Here is a 15,274-nt window from a genome sequence, read left to right as displayed (position 1 = left end):
TTATGGCCTTTTGTATTTCGATATAATCTTATTTTGTAAATGAATTAATGTTTAACATAAACGGCCTTACTTCGAAACGTTTTTTTGCGGGTGATTGGTTAAACAACGCTGCGTCTCTTTCTTTCGAATGTCAAATTAATAATGACAGAAAGAGAAAAATCTCTTGTTTAACTAAACAGTTACTAAGTAAAGCTTATAAGTAAGGCAGGTAATTATTAAAATCATATTAAAATATATTTACTCTGTTTCTACCCAGCTGGCTGCCATCTTCAGAGCCGTGACAGCCCTTATCAACCTCGGCTTGCTCCATCACAGTACCGCACTAAAATAACATTTTATATCGTTATAGCGAAATACAAGATTATTATGTATCTTAAATACATATATATATGAAAAATTAAACTTTTGTGACATAAATAAGGGATGGTAAGATTTAGATGGTAAAAATATAAAGTATGCAGAAAAAAAACGACGAAGTCGAGTATCATGGTTGAGTGTGTGCGCAAACTCAGGTGCACTCTCTATTCCCTAGCTCTCATAATCCGATGGGACGGCAATCCGACACGACCGGAAGGAGTTCAGGCGCAGGACCAATGGCTTTACTTGTTTTCCGAGGCATGGGAGTGTACACACTTCTAACTTCCAGACTCCGGGCTGCTACTGAGAATTTTCTAACAGAAAAACCCAATAACTTTTTATTGGCCCGACCTGGGAATTGAATCCTCCGAGTCTGCGGCCTTACATCAAGCCACTAGACGAACGAGGCACTCATGTACCAATACATAATACATTTAATACTTTTTTTTTAATCATCATCAATCGTCGATGGCCAGATTAACAGTATAATTTTGAAATCATATACGGACATATACGGACTTCCGTCCGTGTCTGTGATTTCAAAATAACTCTGACAGCCTGTAAATGTCCCACTGCTGGACTAAGGCCTCCTCTCCCTTTTGAGGAGAAGCATCTTTTTAATATAATATGACTATTTGCGAGTTACCAAAACCAAAACAAACATATTTTTTTTTTTTATATTAGACAACCACTGCTAACCAATAATTTAAATATTCTACATATAAGTATAACATATAAACTTATATATTCTTATATAAGTTTATATGTATGTATGTATAAGTGTATATGTATAAATATGTATATAGGTTGGTATATTACATATTTGTATTAAGCTCAATAAATTTTAAGTATAAGTCGTTCGCACACTATGCCCGATTAATGATCCTGGCTAAAAAACACATTAACATTTCTCTTCACAGAGGTTGCCTGGAAGAGATCACTATTATTGATAAGGCCGCCTTTGCATACTGTATGTTCTACCTGCTATCATATGTTACTAAATGTTTGTAAATTGTGTGCAATAAAGGATTAATAAATAAATAAATAAAATTCAAATAGGCATTAGTAGTAGTAACAGCCTGTAAATGTCCCACTGCTGGGCTAAGGCATCCTCTCCCTTTTTGAGGAGAAGGTTTGGAGCTTATTCCACCACGCTGCTCTAATGCGGGTTAGTGGAATACACATGTGGCAGAATTTTGATGAATTTAGACACATGCAGGTTTCCTCACGATGTTTTCCTTCACCGAAAAGCACGAGAAGAATCATAAACAGAAATTAAGCACATGAAAATTCAGAGGTGCTTGCCCGGGTTTGAACCCACGTTCATCGGTTAAGATTCACGCGTTCTTACCACTGGGCCATCTCGACTTAAATATAATAGAATAGGCTTAAGTACGTTCAAAAGGGAGATTTTGAAGGTTGTAGATACCCGGCGAAAACTACTGTTGTATAATTTTTATATATGAATACGTTATAATAAAAATAAAACTCACCTCACAAACGCCGTAAAATCTTCGAAATAACACTTTTAAAACTAAACATCTACACTAAAAACTTTATATACAAAATTGGACCGATTAAGATCTAGAAGGCAACTATAATTTATTAAAAATGTCCAGATTAGTTAAAGCTTAGTCCCGTTTGGGTTCTTATTGTGTTAAGCTCGTTTTTATTCTTTATTTTAAGGTTCTTTAACGTGTAAGTTCCGTTTGGACGGTATGTCGGGCGCATTTTGTTCTATAAATCCGTTATGGGGGTGAACTTTATGCGGTGCTTCTTTACTATTGCTGAACCCATTTATCTGTAACAAAAACGATTAATATTAGATAATAATGATATTAAATTAAATGTAACAAAACACTGAAATAACTCATACATTTTATAAGTCCACTAGCTAATAGGCTTTGCACGGTTAGATAAGAAAAAAAATGTCATTTGGATCGGCTTTGCGTAAAATTCTTTCGTGAGAGTCTACGTCGGGGAAGGAGTAACTTTGACGAATTTCAAGTCAATCAGGCGGGTAGTTTAGGAGATCTCGTGGTGAGTGTTTTATACATCAGTATCGGGTCTATTTTTTATGAACCGACTTAAAAAAAAGTTTCTCCATTCGACCTTTATGTACGTTTGTATATATATTCCTTAGGGTTTACGTTATGAAATGCAGATTTATTTAGAGAAGGTATAATATATTACAATCTGTCCGGGGAACTTCTTTCTTTGCTCTTTTAAAAAAAATTGTCTCCCTTTGTACTGAGAGTTTTTTTTAAAATATGGAAAATAAAAAGCCTCAATGTAATATTAAAAAATTCAAAGTACGTAGTCGATTAACGCAGTAACGGTACCATTCGTAGTTTAATTTAATATATCTTATGCTGTATCTACCTATCAGTCTACGTTAAAAAAAAAATAAAAAAAAAAATTATTTTCAACGTCGTTTTGTTAAATAAAGTTTAATTGTATTATATAATGAATGTTATGTAAACTTGTTATTGATGTACATATCAGTGTCACAGTGTGATTACACTTAATTATTGTATATTATGAAACAAAGTCATCGCGCAGCGTCAATCTGTCTGTGTGTACACGATAAACTCAAAAACCATCGAACGGATTCTCATACGGTTTTCAACAATGGCTGGATTGATTTATGAATAAGGTTTAGGTGTATAATTAATTATGGTTTTGTATACGTTGGCTGATATAAGACGATAAATGTTAACGATGTCGGAAAAAAAACATCCTAACTGGAAGCTTCAATGACGTTCGCTATGTAAACCAATAGAGTTATATGTATTACGATATAACCGTGTAGACCGTTATCTAACCCGTGCGAAGCCGGAATGCGTAGCTAGTATAATATAATAATGTTCTTATTTAATATGTATATTATATGTGTACCTATGAAATATAAAAAAAAACTAATATAGACTATTGTATTTGTATGTATGTACATTATATACTGGGGGCAAATAATACGAGCCGAGATAGTCAAGTAATTAGAAAACACAATTGAAACGATCTATTACGTTTATGGATTCAAATTTTGTCAAACATCTCTGAATCTTCATGCGCTTGTCAATTTATTGTGCAAGTTCTTCGGGTTAGGTACCACCCACTCATCAGATCTTCTACCGCAAAACAGCAGTACTGTTATTGTTGTGTTCCGGTTTGAAGAGTGAGTGAGTCAGTGTAATAACAGGCACAAGGGACATAACATCTTAGTTCCCAAGGTTGGTGGCGCTAACATTTCTTTCAATACCAATGACTATGGGCGGTGGTTTACATTTACCATCACGTGGCCCATTCGGTCGTCCGCGTACCTACTATACTATAAAAAAAACCACTCAATATCTCCTCAAATGGAGAGGAGGCCAGCTGTGAGACTACTCTAATTAAAATGGTATTAACCCTCAACTACTACAAATACGGAACCCCAATAATGCCGTTTCGCGAAACGTCAGTTTGAACGAAGTAACTTCGTACCTTGACTACAAGGCTTTTTTCAGGAAGCCACATTTTATGCTTATCAAGGCCTATCTCACAGTAGCCATTGTTACACACGACACGACATGATATAAGAATTAACGTACGCTAATTTTTTGCGAAGGTAAGCAAAATTTTATTTTCATAAAATTGGCATAACATAGTTTTTTTTTTTTTATAGAATAGGAAGGTGGACGAGCATTTGGGCCACCTGATGTTAAGTGGACACCAAACGCCTTTAAACATTGGCATTGTAAGAAATGTCAACCATCGCTTATAGCCGATGCGCCACCAACCTTGGGAACTAAGATTTTATGTCCCTTGTGCCTGTAATTACACTGGCTCACTCACCCTTCAACACAACAATATCAAGTATTGCTGTTTTGCGGTAGAATATCTGATGAGTGGGTGGTACCTACCCAGACGAGCTTGCACAATGCCCTACCACCAGGATGGTGGAATGGCAAATGGGTTACTTGATCGTTAGTGGTTGCCACCGCCCAAAGTCGCTGCAAGATATATTAAACATTCCAGGCACATGTTATGTACCTTGTGCGTGTAAATATACAACTGATGCTGAGTGTTGCTGGTTTGCGGTAGAATATGTGATGAGTGTTGGCTATCCAGACGGCTTTGCAAACCACTTTACTGCTGATAGAATCTTATTCAAGTCCATTTGGGTGGGTACCAAAACGAGTCATCAGCTATTCTACCACCAAACACCAATATTTGTGTAACTCCGTTCTGGTATAAAGGGGGGGACGGACGAATGACTCGTGAGCCAGCGTAATTACCAACACGAGATTTAATAATTTAGGTTTCATGATTAACGAAGCATTAATAAATGTACATTGTGCTGTAAAATCACAGCTCTAGAGTCTATTATAGCCCATCAAGTAAATTTACCGGTTCACCTTCAAAAAATTATCGTACAATGGATTCGAACCCCAAACGTCCCTGACCTAGTCAAGTTCAGAGCTACGCTTATGCGTCACTGACTCATGGGCTGCCGTATAGCAACCGTGTTAAATGTTACCATATTACACTATCCATTAAAAGGGTTCGCTTTGCCTCGAATATTGGATATCTTCTGTATATGTATAAAAAACAGTCTCTATAAATCCCAACGCTGGGCAAAAGCTTCGTGTCCTCAGGTGGGCAGATACACTTGTGGTAGAATAACATCCCACCAATTAATGCACGAGATGAATCATCTAACCGTATTTGAACCCGCTATCTTTGGTCAATATACACGCGTTCTAGTATAATATATGTATATTATATAAAGTTATTAGTTTTCAGAACACAAGGGATATATAGTATGTAAAGCGAAAACTGCCAAAACTATAACAGATAAAAGAAAACACAGTTTGAAAAATTTGTTGCTATCAATATTTTACTTTAATTTGACAGCTATCTCTATCTTTAACACATAAGCCAATTTACTTACCACTTTCAAAATAAAGTAAATATATAAATCAAATATATATTGTTAGCGATTGTCGTTTGCTGCTTAGTGGGGGTGGGGGTGATTTAGGTATGTGTATTTCCTTTCCTATGTCTTTCATTGGAGTCCAAGCTTGTTACGTAACAAATTTTATCAAAATCGGTCTAGCGTTTTAGCCGTGAAAGCATAACCGACAGAGTTACTTTCGCATTTATAATATTTTATAATTTAGATAAAATTTTGTTATAAATGTTCAATTTATTTATTATTCTCATCAAAATAAATAATAAATTACTTTAAGGCAATATCGCCAATCAGTTCAAGGAATTGGTATGCATCTGAAATACGCACGAATTATTGAGTAAAGCTATCTAAGCTTGACTCAAAAATGATTGTATAATTTTGATTTGTTTGAATTTGAATTGATTTGATTTAATTCAAATTAATTTAATCTAATTTATTAATTAATGTAAAATATTATTATTGCAATTTTTGTCCTTTTATTATTTATTGTCTTGTATATATGATCCTTGTTTGGTCGAAATAAATGATTTTATTATTATTATTATATTGTTGGTTTCGAATTATTAAAAAAATATATCATGGAGTAAACGGGGTAAACAGACTGATGAGATGTAGAGTTTGGACACACACATACACACATCACAGGCGTGCCTATGTCCACTTGAAAGCTTTAGCAATGTGGCGCGATCGTCTCCGCGAGTACGCGTGCAAACGCATCGTCGGAACTACGCTGCCGGCCTTCGAAACTTGTATAAGACGAAAGAATCCCATAGCCCAGTGAGGGGTACCTTTTAAAGGTTTCCATTACGCTAAAAAAGCCCATTGTCCAGCAATGGACAATTCGCTAAATGACGTTAATAGGGTGATATTCTTATTAAGCCGGTTCTAAGCGGGAAGGGTAGATATTTATCAAAAACAACGTTATAAAGGCCGAACCGATTCTGAACCCGACGACCTCAATCCTAGCCTTATAAGTTAGCCAATACACTGGCGATACAGTTTCAACTGGTATTTGACTACTTAGAATACCTTCAAAAAAAGCCGAGATGGCCCTGTGGTAAGAACGCGTGAATCTTAACCGATGATCGTGGGTTCAAACCCGGGCAAGCACCACTGAATTTTCATGTGCTTAATTTGTGATTATAATTCATCTCGTGCTTTACGGTGAAGGAAAACATCGTGAGGAAACCTGCATGTGTCTAATTTCACTGAAGTTCTGCCACATGTGAATTCTACCAACCCGCATTGGAGCAGCGTGGTGGAATAAGCTCTAAACCTTCTCCTCAAAAAGAGGAGAGGAGGCCTTTAGCCCAGCAGTGGGATATTCACAGGCTGTTACGGTTACGGTACGGGAATACCTTCTACATAACTTAAGCGGCAACTACGCGATAAAACATTAAAACAACAATTTTTAATACATAATCATTATTGGTATCGTGATATACATATTTTTATATTGCCCCAGCGTATTCGTAACACGTGTAGTGCCTTAGAGTAACGAATGTTCGAGAAATAGTATCGAGCGTCGCAATAGTCAAAATACATAATTAGGCTGTTTCATATTTCATATTAAAGGCCTATGTTCAGCAGTGGACAACGATTGGCTGTTGATTGATTGATTGATATTAAAAAAAAAAACAATTTTATTTTCACATCTTTCGTACATTATTCACAGCCAGGGAAAAGGCAATCATATTATAGTTTGTTTTTTTTAAAGAAATATATAGGCAGGCCTTTATTGGTCTGGTAGTAGGGCTTTGTGCGAGCTCATCTAGGTACTAACCACTCAATCCATATTCTACCATGTTTTAGGTAAAGAGTGAGTAAGCCAGCCAGCTAAGCACAAGGGACATTACATCTTCCCAATATTTATGGTGCAATGATGATATAAGGGGTGGTTTAATTTCTAAGTGCCAACATAAATGGGCATTGGTGACCAATCACCATCAACTGACCCTATTTTCCAGTCTACATATTGTAAAAAAATATAGAAAAAACAGAATTACTTTTCGATTGAATATCAATTACCGTCCGTTGTTATTTTTTATTTGTGACTGTGAATTCTCATGAAGTCGAGATGGCCCAGTGGTAAGAACGTGTGAATCTTAACCGATGAACGTGGGTTCAAGCCCGGGCAGGCACCTCTGAATTTTCATGTGCTTAATTTCTGTTTATAATTCATCTCGTGCTTTACGGTAAAGGCAAAAAAACATCGTGAGGAAACCTGCATGTGTCTAATTTCATCGAAATTCTGCCACATGTGTATTCCACCAATCCGCATTAGAGCAGCGTGGTGGAATAAGCTCCAAACCTTCTCCTCAAAAAGGGAGAGGAGGCCTTTGCCAAGCAGTGGGACATTTACAGACTGTTACTGATTCTCATTGCCGTGGTCGATTTGAACACATCAATTCCACACTACTAACAGTTCTAAGTGACGATGGCACCAACGTTGCACGACCTTGACTTTGTTGCTGACTCGTTCATGCTGCCTTTATGAGTTGTTTCTAAGGCACTTTTACATCGATAATAGATACTATAAGATTTACTAAGAGATTATGCTATGGGTTCGACGCGCAAGAGAATAATGTTCTAAGGATTTTAGATCAAAGTTGAACGTCACACTATAAGCTAAATAAATACAGATACGCTAATACGACATAATTGAAGATACAGAAAAAAATTTGGATACGTCGACAACTGAGCGACAAATAGTACATTTAATTATGTATAGTTGACTGTCGCTTTACCTTCGGCTACGCTCGTAATTAAATGTCCATAGCTTTTCAAATTCGAAGGATTTTCATACATTCATCCTCTTTATCACTAATTTAGGGAAATCATTTTCAAAATCCTTTTTTCGTGCTAACCAGTGTGGAAGGAACCCCACTCCGTTTGCAAATTTTCATAGTGCTAGTCCTAGCAGTTTGGGCTGTGCGTTGATGTCAGTTAGTCAGTTATTCTTTTATATACATACATACGAATACATAGATAGTGGAGCTTAATTTATTAGAGACATTAACTAATATAAGTTCCCATCTATATTATATATTCGAGATTCGAAACGGTGATAGTTTTACACTTTTAATATTGTAAAACCACAATTCAGAAGTGGTTATGATCATAGTATATAATTACAGATTATAAATAATTTTTAAATCTGAATTTCAGTGACTTTTGTATAATTTTACATCCTAATGATGACCTAAGTCAGTACTGTTGTCAGTATTAACACCGCCAGTGCACTGCTAACCATTTATAGTCAATACCCCTTTAACCTGTAATTTCATTCGTTTACACAAACAAACAAACAGTCAACCATCAATACAGGGTCAATACTCTAAAATCAATACGTAATCAAAACCCCTACTTACGTACGAATTATAAATACTTCAAATGTAATCAATAACGAAAAAACAATTAACAAAATTAAATGAGCAATATTCAGAAATTACTTAATATATTCTGTTACGCTTTCACGGCTAAACTACAACCCCAAGGAAGTATGTATCCTTTTTATATATAACACCTGCCCCCCCCCCCCACCACAAATACTCACGATAGCGCAGAGGAAAACTAGTTTATTATATATATTAAACCAGACTACATAACCTATACCAGATAAGCCTTTTATAATGGGAACTTATTGCCCTTTAGGTCTATATCGGGGTCAGATAGATTTTATTTTTAGATGAGGGTTAGCCCAAACGTAGGGTTACTGTGTTGCAGATGCACGAAGACTGGATTGGCCTTTTGTACCTTAATAATACTTTAACTAAAGGTATTTAAAAAGTTTTTTTTTGTCATCTCAATGAGAAATTCTAAGGTGAAAGTTGCGTGAGAAATTAAAATCTTATTCAAGTAGATTCTTAGTAGTACGAGTTCTGGTTCAGGATTATGTGTGTAAAACCAAATCGCATGCCGTAACGGCAACGCCATCATGACCCTCTCTACTCCCTTGAGTATACATGGCGCGTATACTATATACTTCGTTGCAATACATGTAAATTAACTAACTAATTGTCTCGGCTTCGCACGGATAGATAAAAATGTATTTTAGATGATTTTTGCGTAAAATCCGTTCTTAGTGAGCGTCTACGTCGGAGTAACTGGAACAATTTTCAAGTCAATCGAGTGGATAGATCTCGTGATGAGTGGTATTCCACTTATATATACATATATACATATATACATTATTGCTCAGTGTACAGTAAGAAAAATATATTTTATTTCATTAATTAAACTTTTAGAATGTATTTAGTTTTTTGATTTCTTTAATTATAAATTATTTTTCATAACTAACAATTTACATTTATTGGACGTCACGTGACGTCACTTTTATTTGATATAACTAAACACCGACAGGTACATGAATGGATATCCAGAATGATGCGGAAAATGCCGTAATGGTAACGGTATAGAGGCTTAAATTAACAAATATTTTAAATCCGCCTAAGCGAAATCGGTTACGGCGACCATTCTCAACGTCGAATAGCCAATTACGCAGCATTTATTTTTGTTGCGTAGTTTTGTGCGTAAACATAGCAGGCGCACTCTATGTTCAGTCTATATTAACTTTTAAAAGTCAAAATATAGTATTCTATATAGAAGCATTATACTTGAAGAGTAGAAAGAAAATAAAAACGAATGTCTATAAAATTGAGAATATTTTTCTAAAAGGGATTTGACGAAAAATTTTACAACAAACGCGAACTTTAATTGATAATTTCAAACCTTGTTTTCGAAACAGAATCGCGTAAGGCTTCCCTTTTGTGTTTGTTAACCCCTTTAAAAACTTATTTTTATAATTTCCCTTAAAGGCAATAAAAAACCTTTTCATTTGTCTGGTATGATTTCGTGTGAACAATTTTGACAAAACTGCGATTTGAGATGTTAATTGTTGTGTAATTTTCAAAGGATATGTATATATATATGTACATGGTTCAAATGAAATCCTGGTAGTGGAAATCTTTGAGGGTCAATGTTTTTTGGGAGCACCGTTCTGACTCTGCGGCAAGGTTTCACTTGAAGCGTAGCACATATTCAACGTATGCCGGATTGTCTTTCCAGCTATGCTTTAAAGGTGAAATAACTTCGTAGCGTTTTATTTAATACAGATATTATTCAAAATATAAGCTGTGTAAGTGTATAGGTAAATCGCTTTTATCTCATCTAATCTTCGAAGGCCGACAGGACGGATTAGACGATGCGTTTGTTCACTAGCTGGCGAAGCTAGTCGCGGAATGTCGCTAGAACCCTTAAGCGCTCTCACAGCTTTAAAGCTTCCAGCCCACTTGAATGTAGCTCGCTTTTGCTATTTTGCCGGAGAACGCTGATCTGTTCTCTAATCTCGCGGCCTTATCCTCTAGAAAGTCCAATTGCCGTCCCCTACTATATAATGCAATATCAGTGCGAATTTAGTTCTGTAGCGGCGAACGACGACCTATGGAACCAAACGGGTGCCCCGTAGAGAGCCATCGATCACACGACACCGGCACGAAGGCGGCGGACTTTCAAACTACAGCGTCACCAAACCTAGCGTAGCTATGAATTATTATTTAGACTAAATAAATGTATCGTTTGAACAATGACCTCAAACGGCTTATCGTTTCTTAAAACGGTCAAGTCGTCGAACTTCCATGATCACTAACAGACTTATGAACGATTATATTATATTATTACGGGTAGAATAAAGGTCTACATAAAACGCATGTATATTGACACATAACTCTATTGGTGAAAATCCGTTCGGCAGTTTCTGTGTTTATCGCGTTCACACAGACAGACAGAAAGACAGATGTGGCTTTTTTATATAGAATATAGGTAGGCGGAAGAGCATTCGGGCCACCTGATAGTAAGTGGTCACCAACGCCCATATACATTGGCATTGTAAGAAATGGTAACTATCGCCTACGTCACCAATGCGCCATTAACCTTGGAAACTAAGATGTTATGTCCCTTGTGCCTGTAATTACACTGGCGCACTCACCCTTCAAACCAGAACACAACAATACTAACTACTGTTGTTTTGCGGTAGAATATCTGATCGGGTGGTACCCAACCAGACGAGCTTGCACAAAGCCCTACCACCAATAACCAGTGGCTGGGGGACTTTGTTTTATAATATGCAGTGATGATTCGTTATTTTATAAATTCTCATGTTTTTATTTATTTTATTTGTTCATCTATTACTCGGAAACTGCTAAACTATTATATGTTTTTCTTTTGACGATAGAAATCGGTTTAAATCATGTTTATTAAGCTGTCATGGATGCGCGTTTCCCGAAGATTTGTTTTATATATCAATAACACAATAGCAGAGTCCGATTATTTTAATTGCGTTATATTTATAAGCGAATTCAAATTATTATACAAATAGGTACTATACTTTGATTATAATTCGTAGCCAACGCTATAACTAGCTTTCATGTTTAAATTGGAAAAAAAATTAAATAATAAATCGACTCAAAAAAATGAAAAATTACTGAATATTTTATTAATTAATGTATTATATAAACTTGTTTAACTTTATTGTACTAGGCGTCATGAGCGGGCTTCAAACCCCAACCAATCTGGGGACGCATACACTTGTCGGAAGCGCGGTCGAAGGATAATCTCTCGCATTGGTCTTTTCAGTCATGAACGCAAGTGCCTTCGCGATGCCGCTTAAATCATCTGTCAAAGTTGCAGAGGCCTATATATGTATATATAAACAGTATTTTTAGACCAACATAATTTACACATCTCATACATGATACGTACATAAATTAAAAATAATTTATATACTTAACATTGGCAAAAAGGCCAGTGGGCAGACCATCCGCCCGATGGTCAGACGATTTTAGGAAAATGGCGGGTGCTCAATGGATACGACTAGCACAGGATCGGGAGAATTGGCGCGCCTGTGAGGAGGCCTATGTCCTGCAGTGGATTAATGTGGGCTGAAAATGATACTTAACATTCGTAAACTGTGCACGGAGAATACCGCATCCATTCAACCCAGCGTTGAAATTCAACGACGAGCCGGTTGGCGTGGTTGGAGGATGATTGCCTTTCACGCGAAGGTTTTGGGTTCGATTCCCACCCAGGACAGATATTTGTGTGCATGAACATGTCTGTTTGTCCCGAGTCTGGGTGTAATTATCTATATAAGTATGTATTTACAAAAGAAAAATAGTATATGTAGTATATCAGTTGTCTGGTTTCCATAGCACAAGCACTGTACAAGCTTACTTTGGGATCAGATGGCCGTGTGTGAAAAATGTCCCAGGATATTATTATTATTATTCGACCCTTCATCCGATCGTCGCTATCGGTTAAATCTCGTCCCAGATACAGAACCGGTTATATTTAGTTAACTGGAGTTTCGCACGACACGTGGTTAAATTAACTACGCCCGGATGACGAGTTTGAATAAGGTTTTATAAATAAACTCTTTGTACAAATGTACATAGAGCGTTCGTGGTCCGACAGTCATTTATGTTTTGTGATTTAATTAAAATGTCGTTACACCCTTCAGAGCATTATATATATTTATATTATTATATATATTTATATTATTGCTGCTTCTAGAGTGTTCTTATTTTAAATACAGTCAAAAATCGGTTGGCCATTTATAGCAATGTTTATCAAAACTGACCATAACATGCTGTGAATGTCCCACTGCTGAGCTAAAGACCTCCTTTGCCTTTTTGAGGAGAAGGTCTGGAGCTTATTCCACCACGCTGCTCCAATGCGGGTTGGTTGAATATATACGTGGCAGAATTTCAGTGAAATTAGACACATGCATTTCCTCACGATGTTTTCCTTCACCGTAAAGCACAAGATGAATTATAATTACAAATTAAGCACATGAAAATTCAGTGGTGCTTGCCCGGGTTTGAGCCCACGATCATCGGTTAAGATTCACGCGTTCTTACCAATGGGCCATCTTGGCTTATCTCAAAACTGGTTCAACGGTTATTCTATTGTATATAGGGTTGCAACAAAAGCAATCTTGTTTTTTGGGTTAGTAAGCTTTTCGGACGTACGCAGAACAGCTCACCAAAGTTTCATCACAATCGGACGAACGGTTTTTTTTTATACAATAGGAAGGCGGACGAGCATATGGGCTACCTGATGGTAAATGGTCACTAACGCCCTTAGCCGAAAGCTTACTAACCCAAAAAACAAGATTGCTTTTGTTGCATTGTAAGAAATGTCAACCATCGCTTACATAGCCAATGCGCCACCAACCTTGGGAACTAAGATGTTATGTCCCTTGTGCCTGTAATACTCACTGGCTCACTCACCCTTCAAACCGGAACACAACAATACCAAGTACTGCTGTTTTGCGGTAGAATATCTGATGAGTGAGTGGTACCTATCTAGATGAGCTTGCACAAAGCCCTACCACCAGTAATTTTTACCATGTATAGAAGACAAACATAGAAACATTAATTTTTGTTTGTCATGTCTGTTTGTCCTGAGTCTGGGTATAATTATCTATATCAGTATGTATTTACAAAAGAAAAGCAGTATATGTAGCATATCAGTTGTCTGGTTTCCATAATACAAGATCTGCTTAGTTTGGAATCAGGTCGCCGTGTGTGAATAATGTACCAGGATATTATTATTATTATATAATATGTAGTGATGGCTTAGGAACACAAATTAGTTTTCACTCCAAGTTTCTCTGTTAAATTAAGTAAGTGTGACTTGCATTGTAGCTTATAAGTTGACATTGTATACAAACCTTTGGATCGGAAAGCGCTTAAGGATGTTGGTTTTCCGTCAACTCTCTCTGGTCATATAGTTGCTTTCATTATACAAATTATTTCTTATTATGTATTATGGTGAACCGAGATTTTTTTTTTAAATGTATAGGCTAACGCTTGACTGTTATCATACCTGATGGAAAGTGAGATATAGTCTAAGATGAAGCGCGCTTGCCTAGAAGATGCCTATTCACTCTACTCTACTTGAAGGTACCCACATTGTAGGTGGTGGGGAAAATGGAGGTCGCGAGGGTATTCCAGACCTTGGCGGTGCGTATCAGAAACGAGGAAGCGAATCGTTTCGTACGTGTCTTAAATACGTCAACTACGTACGGGTGCAGATCCATAGAGATAGCCATGAGAGAGAGCACATGAATTTCATTAACCAATAATTGCCGTTTTAAATCCAGTACACCCTCATGGAATTTACATGTGTGTGTTTATAACTCATCTGATGAGCTCATGAAAACATCATGACAGACGCCAGAAGGACACATAACCATGACATGAGTTACGTTCCCTTTAATTAATTGTCTGGGAGTATATTTTTTCTATTCATTTCTATTCTGTGTATGCCTTGAATGTAAGTACATTAAGTTGCTCTCGGGTCCCTTGCAAAGTAGTTTCAAGGGCGAGCCGTTTCCTCCATAATCCTTTGTATTGTATAATAATATTTGTATTGTATGCCAATTATAATAAACATTGATTCAATGTTCGACTAATCTAAAGTATGCTGAGAGAATGCCTTCCTGGTGACTGTCAGATTGTCATGACTAATGATACGCAAATGTAATCAGTAGAAAAAAAGTATTCATATTCATTTAAAATTAAATTAAGATCAAAATTGTAACCCTAACATTAAAGATATTAAATTTCTGGTTAGGTACCACCTAGTGATCAGATATTCTACCACTAAACAGTAATACTTAGTAATTTTCCGTTCGGGTTTGAAGGGTAAGTGAGCCAGTGTAACTGCATCCATTAGGGGCATAATATCTTAGTTCCCAAGGTTGGTGGAGCATTGAAGATGTAATGAATGGTTAATATATATATATATATATATATATATCTATATATATATATATATATCTATATATATATATATATCTATATATATATAAGTATGTGACAAGATGGATCGACGATTTAAAAAAGGTGGATTACGGGATGGATGCGGACTGCCCAAGATCGGGATGGTTGGCGTTCTATT

General features: G+C 36.4%; 1 protein-coding gene across 5 annotated transcripts in view; it reads right to left on the bottom strand.

Annotated features, from left to right (window-relative positions):
* Nucleotides 1-15,274, bottom strand: part of LOC126779167 (R3H domain-containing protein 2-like) — a 73,723-nt gene that overhangs the window by 25,040 nt on the left and 33,409 nt on the right. For 4 of the 5 annotated variants that reach the window (XM_050503050.1, XM_050503054.1, XM_050503051.1 and 1 more), the window contains exons 2-3: nt 1,851-2,158; nt 242-322 (exon numbers count right to left, since the gene is read on the bottom strand). In XM_050503050.1, the coding sequence (XP_050359007.1) occupies nt 242-310 (69 nt within the window). In that variant the 5' untranslated portion in view covers nt 311-322; nt 1,851-2,158. The remainder of the gene's footprint in view (nt 1-241; nt 323-1,850; nt 2,159-15,274) is intronic. The other variant, XM_050503053.1, reaches the window with a different exon arrangement.

Source organism: Nymphalis io, chromosome 28, assembly GCF_905147045.1.
Source record: "Nymphalis io chromosome 28, ilAglIoxx1.1, whole genome shotgun sequence".
NCBI classification, from domain to species: Eukaryota; Metazoa; Arthropoda; class Insecta; order Lepidoptera; family Nymphalidae; genus Nymphalis; species Nymphalis io.
This window is presented reverse-complemented; position numbering and strand designations above follow the sequence as displayed.